The sequence below is a fragment of the Vulpes lagopus genome, chromosome 7, assembly GCF_018345385.1.
Source record: "Vulpes lagopus strain Blue_001 chromosome 7, ASM1834538v1, whole genome shotgun sequence".
In the NCBI taxonomy this organism is placed as follows: Eukaryota; Metazoa; Chordata; class Mammalia; order Carnivora; family Canidae; genus Vulpes; species Vulpes lagopus.
Window position 1 is genome coordinate 12,819,054 of NC_054830.1, and position 8,963 is coordinate 12,828,016.

General features: G+C 51.9%; 1 protein-coding gene across 1 annotated transcript; it reads left to right on the forward strand.

Annotated features, from left to right (window-relative positions):
• The first annotated feature begins 1,280 nt into the window (after positions 1–1,280).
• Positions 1,281–8,885, forward strand: PGLS (6-phosphogluconolactonase). The gene is made up of 5 exons (XM_041763752.1): positions 1,281–1,873; positions 5,400–5,507; positions 5,947–6,048; positions 6,335–6,475; positions 8,526–8,885. The coding sequence occupies exons 1-5, from the start codon at positions 1,586–1,588 to the stop codon at positions 8,661–8,663; spliced, it is 777 nt and encodes a 258-aa protein (XP_041619686.1). The 5' UTR covers positions 1,281–1,585; the 3' UTR covers positions 8,664–8,885.
• The last annotated feature ends 78 nt before the right edge of the window (positions 8,886–8,963 follow it).

An 8,963-nucleotide genomic window follows, 5' to 3' on the forward strand; every position in this document is an offset into this window, starting at 1 on the left:
ATACATTTGGCGATTGGGGAAGGGTCTACAATTCTACAACTACAGGGTCTAATTTCATTCTTTTACATGTGACTATCCTGTTCTATTTGTTGAAAAGGCCTTTTTTTTTTCTCTTGGAATGATCCTGGCACCCTTGTTAAAGATTCATCAACCACACTCAGGTGCCTGGGTGCTCAGGTCATGATCTTGGGGTTGAGATTGAGTCCCACGTTTGGTTTTGTGCTCAGAGCAGTCTGCTTGAGATTCTTTCCCTCTTCCTCCCCTTCTGCCCCTCCCTCTACTCGTGTGCAACACACTCTCTCAAATGAATAAATCTTAAAAAAAAATAAAGTCACTGACCATAGATACATACTTCTGCATTCTCAATTCTAATCATTTATGTCTCTCCTTATGCCAATACCACACTGTCTGGATTACTGCAGCTTTGTAGTAAGTTTGAAATCAGGAAGTGTGAGTCTTCCAACTTTGTTCTTTTTCAAAATTGTTTCGGCTACTTGGGGCCTCTTGCAATTCCATATTGAATTTTAGGATCCGCTTGTCAATTTCTACGAGAAAGAAAGTCCGAACTTTGATAGCAATTGCATTAAATATGTAGACCAATTTGGGGAGTACTGCTATCTTAATATTAAATCTTTCAATTAATAAATATAAGGTGTCTTTCCATTTAGATCACCTTTATTTTTTTCAGCAGAGCTTTATAGTTTTCAGTGCACAAGTTTTGCGATTCATTATTAAGTATCTCATTCTTTTTGATGTTATTGTAAATGGACTGTTTTCTTCACTTGTTACGGATTTTAAAGATGCACTACCTATATACATGTCTCCTTGCACTTATAGGGTACTGAATTATCCCCTCCAACCCCAATAAGTGGCTCAGTTACCCAGGCCCACCAGGCCTTCTCCCCTTTTCAGCCATCTCTGCCCACGCTGTTCCCTGGAATACCCTTTCTCATCAGCCAAGACCCATCTGCCCCATTCTAGGGGAAACAAGCCAGTGTGGAGACCTCTCTGGGTCCTCATGGAGACACAGAGATCCCCAGGTAGCATTTGCAGAAGCAACTCAACAATTATGTTTTCAGGCCCACCACTGCACCAGGCATGACGGTTCAGGAGGCTTCGAGGCATCAGTGAACAAAACAAACCCTGCCCTCATGTCGCTTGTATTTTAATTAAAAGAGGGAGACAACAAAAAGCAACAAGATAAATGTTATGACAAAGTCTATCAAAATGTACCTTTCTCCAGGAAGTCTCCCATCTCCTCCCTCCATCCCACCCCACAATCCCCTCTTGGGGACCCCAGCTCTAGCGTCCTCTCTCCGGCCCCGCCCTGACACCACGAGGCCGAGGGCAACCGCACCGGTTCCGCCTGCCCCAGCCCAGGAAGGAGCTCCGGCACTGCGTGCAGAAAATCCATAAGCCCCTTCGGGTCTACGGCGGGTCCCCTCCGCGCCCTCACTCGTGCGACTGCGCATGCGCCACCGGCGGCCGCCCGAAGGTCTTGACAGCCGAGCGGCGGGGCCGGCTTCCGCGCAGGCGCACTGGAGGCTGCCCGGAGCGCTTCCGCCTCCCCGCCGCCGCCGTCGCCATGGCCGCGCCGGCCCCGGGCCTCATCTCGGTCTTCTCGAGCCCGCAGGAGCTGGGCGCGTCGCTAGCGCAACTGGTGGCGCAGCGGGCGGCGTGCTGCCTGGCGGGGGCTCGCGCTCGCTTCGCGCTCGGCCTGTCGGGCGGCAGCCTAGTCTCCATGCTGGCTCGTGAGCTGCCCGCCGCCGCCGCCCCCGCCGGCCCCGCCGGCCTCGCACGCTGGACCGTGGGCTTCTGCGACGAGCGCCTCGTGCCCTTCGAGCACGCCGAGAGCACGTACGGTCTCTATCGGGTGAGAGCTACGGGGGCCGCCGGGGGTCACGCCGAGAGGGCCGCGCCCACCGTCCGCGCCCGACTACGGGGGCCGCTGGGGGTCATTTCAAGAAGGCCGCGCCCACCTCCTGAACCCCGCCGCGGGGGTCGCTCAGGGTCACACGACGCCCTCTGGGAATGGTCGGCTGGGAGCCCTGAACTCCCACCTCCACTGCCACCCTTGGGGGCCGGCGGGGGCCTTGAAGTCCCGTTATGCTTTACCCGGTGGCCAGGTAGAGGGAAGCGCCGGGGCGAGGGTGTGGAGGTGAAACAGTGACCTAGAGAGGCCCAGGCCCCCGGCCTGGTAGCTTGCAAGGGGTGACTTAGGGCGGCCAGGCAGGAGGTGTCAGCTCTCTCATCTCCAACCTGGACGCCTTTGTGGTGATCTGCACGCAGCTTTTCGGCGCTGGTCGCCTCCCAGGCTGGTGATCTTTGGCTCGTGGGCTCAGGTCCTATAGAATCAGGGAAACTGAGGCCTGGTCCTCAGGAGGAGGCGTGGTCCGCCTTGGGGTTCTCCGCCTGCATCTGAGGCAACCCCTCCCGCCCTAGACGTGGAAAAATGCGCCCAGGGAGGTGTGGCAGGGGCGGGCGTGGCCACAGGCTTCAGGTCACTGGGTCCTGGGTGTGTTGCTGTCTCTTTGCATAGAAGCTTGAGCTGATTTTCTGGGGTTCTTTGTTTGTTTTGTCATAAGAAGGAAGGTCTACTGATTGCGAAGCACTTTATCCACACCATCTCATGAAATTTCGCAATAACTGTGAGGTGGAGGCAGTTAGTTCCTCCATTTCATAGATGGAGAAACGGGCCAGAAGAGGAAAGCTTGTGTGCCAGGATCACTTAATGACCAGTGAGGGAGCCAGGGTTTGAACTGGACCCCCCAGACACCATCTGGGACATATCTCAGGGGCAGGGCCTTGTCTTCCTCAAGAGCTTCATTAAAAAGTGGGCTTGATCTTTCCTTCCTTCCTTCCTTCCTTCCAAACACACAGAGAGAGGCAGAGATACAGGCAGAGGGAGAAGCAGGCTCCCTGCACAGAGCCCGAAGTGGGACTCGATCCCGGGAACCCAGGATCATGACCTGAGCCAAAGGCAGACAAGCTCATCTGAAGAACTTTTGCTTTTTTTTTTTATTAGGAAAATTGTACTTGCTCATGTAACAAAATTCTAACAAAACAGTAAAAAAAAAAAAAAAGTTCCAGGGATGTTTGTTTGTGTCCCTGTATCCAGCACTGGGGACACAGTAGGGTGCTGGGCAGTTCCCTCATGGGACTCATAGTGGGGCATTGGCCACCTACACATAGGGCAGTAAACAAGGGAAATACACTCAGAGCATTCCCATAATGCAGTGTAGACAAAAGTAATAGTGTAAGATAGGAAGTGCCCGGGGAGATCCTTCAGCGGGGACGGTGGGGCAGGGGTGCTTTGAGGGATGATGTTTGAGCTGAGGCCTGGAGGTTTGAGGACCTGGCCGTGCGCAGAGCTGGGGCAGAGGGTATGGCGAAGGCAAACACTATGCCGTGAGAACAGATGTGGGGCAAGGATTTGCTGCTTTTGCCAGTTCCCTGGTGAGAGGAGTCATGTGAGTTCCCTGGGGCTGCCATAACGAAGGACCACAAACTAGGTGGCTTAAAACAACAATAATTTATTTTCTCAGTTCTGGAAGCCAGAAGCTGGAATCCAGGTGTTGGCAAGGCCTTACTTCCTCTGGAGGCTCAAGGGGAGGATCCCTGGCCTCTTCCAGCCTCTGAGGGCTGCAGGTGTTTCTTGGCGTTCAGTCTCTGCATCTATCTGTTCATGGCCTTCTCTGATTCTCTCTGTGTCCTGTCCTTAGAAGGATACCAGTCATTAGATTTAGGGCCCACACTAATCTACTATGAAGTCAGCTAATTACATCTGTAAAGACCTTCTTCCAAAGAAGCTCACATTCTCAGGTTCTGGGTGGACATGAATTTGGGGGGCCCTGAGTCAACCCAGTATAGGAATGCAGGATTGGGGATCCCTGGGTGGCGCAGCGGTTTGGCGCCTGCCTTTGGCCCAGGGCGCGATCCTGGAGACCCGGGATCGAATCCCACATCAGGCTCCCGGTGCATGGAGCCTGCTTCTCCCTCCGCCTGTATCTCTGCCTCTCTCTCTCTCTGTGACTATCATAAATAAATAAAAAAAAAAAAAAAAAAAGGAATGCAGGATTGCTTCTATCCTCAAGGACGCATCCCGTGTCCCTTCAGGCTCTCTCGGTGTGGATGGTCTCCTGTTCACCTTGTATGCTCTATGGGTTTCTACTGCTGAGGTCCGGGCTTCATCTGGGCTGGGAAGATTAGCTGGGGCTGCTTCCTTCCTGGGAATGGTTCCTCAATGCCTGCAGAATGTTAAGAGAGAAACAGTCCGATCAACCAGCAGTTCCACTTCCAGGAACCTGCCTGACTGAGACACCAGCCGCTGATTCCCTGGTAGGAGCCCAGCCAGAGGAGGAGGAGGGAATGGCTCTGAGCCTGTAGGCAAAGTGCAGCTAAGGAGAGGATCACGGGACTGAAATAGGGCACTGATGTTCCCCGTTGGCTTGGCTTTGCTCAGCGTAATCCCTGAGAATGTGTATAGATGGGGACCTTGGACAAAGCAGAGAGGTCTTTCCAACAACAGATCTGACCCCGTCCCTCCTTGGCTCACATACCCTCCTTGGCTCCCCGTTATTCTCAATACAGAGCTCTTACTCCTCAGGCCACTGTTCAGGGCAGTCAGCCCTATGTGGTATGGCATGTTTACTCCGTGTCCCTGTCACTTGCCCCCTCTAAATGCAATATTTTTTTCTGCTTCTTTTTCTGTGTGGCTCAGCTTGACATTATCTCTATGGCAAAGGCTGCCAAGATCCTGTGTGAAGGGAGGTACCAAGGTAGGGGTCAGCAGTGTCTGTCCCAGCCAGAGCAGATCAAAGGCTCATCTGGGGAGATGAGGGAAAGGGCTAGAGCCCTCCACCTTGTAGGAGGCCTGACTCCAGGTGCTTCCACAGAAATTAAATCCATCTTTCAGAGGCTATGGTGTGTGCTATATGCTGGGCATGGGCACCCTGTAGTGGCAGCCTGGAAGAGAAGTCAATGGTTATCAAAGTTGTGGCGCCTCCAGGCCACAATGAGGGGACAAACGGGTAGATGCTCGGAAAAGGTGGTCTGAAGGATGTAGAGGAGTTTCCCAGGCAGGAGCAGTGGCTTACGTGTGGGTTGGGGTGGCAAGGTCAGCAGGACCCCATGGAGGGCAGAGAGGGGCTGGGTTTGATCCTGAGGTGCAGGGAACCCTGGGGGCTTGGAAACAGGGCTGTGGTGTGGCTACTTGGGTGCAGGCTGGGGCCAGGAGGCCCCCAATCCTGCTGGACTTGAGAAAGACTCCTGGTAGAATGCCACTGGGTTCCTGACTCCCACAGGAGGTGGGTGTAATGGCAGTCCTGTCCTGGAGGCATCCTCATGCCTCTGGGAACCATGCGTTGCTGTTGGTGACTTTGTCCCTCCATCTCCTGCAGACCCACTTGCTCTCCAGGCTGCCCATTCCTGACAGCCAGGTGATCACCATTAACCCCCAGCTACCTGTGGAGGAGGCAGCCGAGGACTATGCCAAGAAGCTGAGACAGGTAAGTCCCAGAGTGTGGCCCCAGGGAGGCCTCATCCATACAGTGGTGATGGAGCAGCCCTGCAGGCGGCACTGCGTGATTGTCACCAGCAAAATCTACCCCCCTCTACAAGGACAGTTGGCAAATGCAGTTCCACCCTGGACAGATGCCTTTGAGGATCTCCCTTCTGAGAGGCCACAGCCCCACCTTTGGGTCCCTGAGGGCAGCCCAGCTTCTGACACTCTGGGAGCGGGCCTGGGTTCTCACATCTTGGGGACAGTTGTGTCCCCAGACTCTTGGCCAGTCAGGTGAAATATGGAACCTCATAAAGTCCCTTTCATGCAGGTGAGGCTGAGTCTTGCACCCTGTGTTATAACCACTTGGGATTCTTTTTCTGACTACTGTTTGTGCCCTTGGAGTATCCCCCACACCTGTCAGGACTGTCTTTTTTCCCACCCAGGCCTTCCAAGGGGACTCTATTCCAGTTTTTGACCTGCTAATTCTCGGGGTGGGTCCTGATGGCCACACCTGCTCACTCTTCCCAGACCACCCCCTCCTGCAGGTAAGCACCCCCGCATGGGCCTCTGCTGACCAGGGCTTCCAGAGGGAGGGCCACTTTTGGGCGGCTGGGTACCCACAGCGGGATTTGAGTCAGCCTTTGCCAGTTGGCTGGGCTTAACTCTTTTGAGCCTCAGTTCACCCATCTTAAAGTGAAGGTTTAGATCAAGCACCACAAGATTTGTAGGAGGGGATGGAATGATGGATGGACCATGCTAAGTGTGTATGAGCTCACAAGAAGTTGAAGTGTCATTGCCCTTCTATCTCCACTCTGGCCCGCCCTCCCCTAGGAACGGGAGAAGATTGTTGCCCCCATCAGTGATTCCCCAAAGCCACCACCACAGCGCGTGACCCTCACACTTCCTGTGCTGAATGCGGCCCGAACTGTCATCTTTGTGGCAACTGGAGAAGGCAAGGCTGCTGTCCTGAAGGTAATGGCTGAGGGCCTCATTCCTAAGAAGGTCACAGGCATGTGGGCCCAGGGATAGAATAGAGCCCCAGACATTATTGTGCTGGAAGTACCAGGTCTCAGGGTACTTTAGTAATTCTTGGGTTGAAGAGGAGATGGAAACTAATTAAAGGTTAGTTAGGAACAAACTGTTATGAAATCAAATTGATGGGATGAAGCTAGAGCTGTACTCAGAGGTAAATTCATAGTGTAAAAAAGGCGGTTTTAAAAATTGTTAAATAGGGGCACCTGGCTGACTCAGTCGGTAGAGCATGTGACTCTTGATCTCTAGGGTGTAAGTTTAAGGCCCATATTGGGTGTAGAAATTACTTAAAAACAGAATACTAAAAAAAATTATTAAATTAAAAAAAGTTAAATTGAGCACTTTAGATTTAGGAAAAAGAATGATGACATAAATTAGAGAAAGTCAGTGGAAGGAATAACTGACATTAAAGTCAGAAATTAGGGACGCCTGGGTGGCTCAGCGGTTGAGCATCTGCCTTTGGCTCAGGGTATGATCCCAGGTTCCGGGGTTCAGATCCCACATCGGGCTCCCTAAGTAGAGCTTATGTCTCTGCCTGCCTCTCTCTCTCATGAATAAATAAATAAATCTTTAAAAAAAATAAAATAAAATCAGAAATTAATGAATTAGTTAAGGGGTGCCTGGGTGACTCAGTGGGTTAAGTGTCTGACTCTTGGTTTTGGTTGGGTAGTGATCTCATGGTCGTGAGCTTGAGCCCCATGTCTGGCTCTGTGCTCATCACGGAGTCTGCTTTGGAATCTTTCTTCCTCTCCATCCGCTTCTTCTCCTGTTCATTTGCTTTCTCTCTGTCTGAAATAAATAATTACAATATTAAGAAAAAAGAAATTGATGAATTGGTTAATATTCTTAAAAGCTTAATGGTGATAGATTCCCAAAGATAGACCTCTGACAAAACTAATCAGGGGCGAGAATTATGTAGTAGGAATAGGTAAAAAATGGAGGAATAAGAAAAAATGATATATTTATGCGTAGCATTTTAGGAAAATATAGAATAGATAAGCTATTAATAAGATAATAAAAATATATTTTAATCACTGTCACTGAAAAGGCCAACTATGGAAGAAAGGGGAAATGTTTTTAAAAATTAACAAATAATAATTCGTCCTTCCAAACTGTTGAGCCCAGATGTCCTCACAGGGTGCTTGGTGTTGGGGTTAAGGGTGCAGACTGTAAAGAATCCAGCAGACCAGCATCCCTACCGGCGATGCCCAGCAAGGCCTTGGGCAGCCACTTTACAACCCCCCCCACCCAAGCCTCTACTTTCCCATCTGCAAGGTGGGTTGGGAGGGCCCCTCCCCATGGACCTCCTGATGGCCAGTCCAGGCGATTTTAGCTCACATGAGGCCACCCAAGCCGCAGCTTCCCCAACTATAAAATGGGGGTGGGAACAGAGGTGACCTCATTGGGCTGTGGGCAGAGTAAATGAGTGCATGGGATAGGCCTGGCTATTAGAAAGTGGTATTTATAATTTCTACTCATCGTGAGGTCACATCAGGGGATCAGCACACCATGGCCCGCAGGACCAAATCCCACCAGCTAAGAAGGATCCTAAAGCAAACAGGAAAAAAAGCAAAATCAGTATTCTCTGATGCATGAAAATTCTATGGAATTCGGATCGCAATGTCCATAAATAAAGCTTTACAGGAATAGGCTGTGCCCGTTTGTCGATGTGTCATCTACTAACACCTTTTACTGTGTAACAGCAGAGCAGACTAGTTGTGACTGAGACAGAGTGTGATCTGCAGAGCAAAAGTGTGACTCTAGCCTGTGTAGGGAAGGGGAGCTGACCCTCATATCGAGCAGTCACAGGTGATAGGTAGAAAAGGAAAGGACCTGCTGATTGGTTAAAGCTAGGACAGCTGGCAAGGCAACATCACATGTTGAGAGTAGGAGAGTCTTGTCTGTGGGGGTGGGGGGCCATGGGAGCCCTGAGGGGTGCTGGGGGTGCTGGTGGGCCTCATGCTTTCATGCTACTGCCCTTTCTATGCAGCGGATTTTGGAGGACAAGGAGGAGAACCCCCTCCCCGCCGCCCTGGTCCAGCCCCACACAGGGAAACTTTGCTGGTTCCTGGACGAGGCAGCTGCCCGACTCCTGACTGTGCCCTTTGAGAAGCATTCCACGTTGTAGCTGGCCCCAAGGGACACCGCAGCGGGGACCACAAAAAGCCCTTGTGGGCAGGGACCTTCTGGGCGGGATCCCGCTGCCATCACCACTCCAGGCTTCATTTTCAGAAAGCTACGTGGTGCTGCTGGAAGGTCACAGGATCCAGCCGTCAGTCCTGCCCTGGGGTGCTCAACCCACCAGCCGTGGCTCGGGGTGACCAGATATTAAATGGAGCATTTGCTTGAAGTTTCCACTGTCTCATGGTCCTTGGAGGGCAGCGGGACCAGGGATGCCCAGGCTGACCATGTGACCTGAAGCCCGTGT

Bases quoted from the DNA above. Each gene is read 5' to 3' on its own strand.
- PGLS (XM_041763752.1), top strand. From the start codon at position 1,586: ATGGCCGCGCCGGCCCCGGGCCTCATCTCGGTCTTCTCGAGCCCGCAG. The intron at 5,508-5,946 runs GTAAGTCCCAGA...TTTCCCACCCAG, and splicing joins ATGCCAAGAAGCTGAGACAG to GCCTTCCAAGGGGACTCTAT. The intron at 6,049-6,334 runs GTAAGCACCCCC...GCCCTCCCCTAG, and splicing joins CAGACCACCCCCTCCTGCAG to GAACGGGAGAAGATTGTTGC.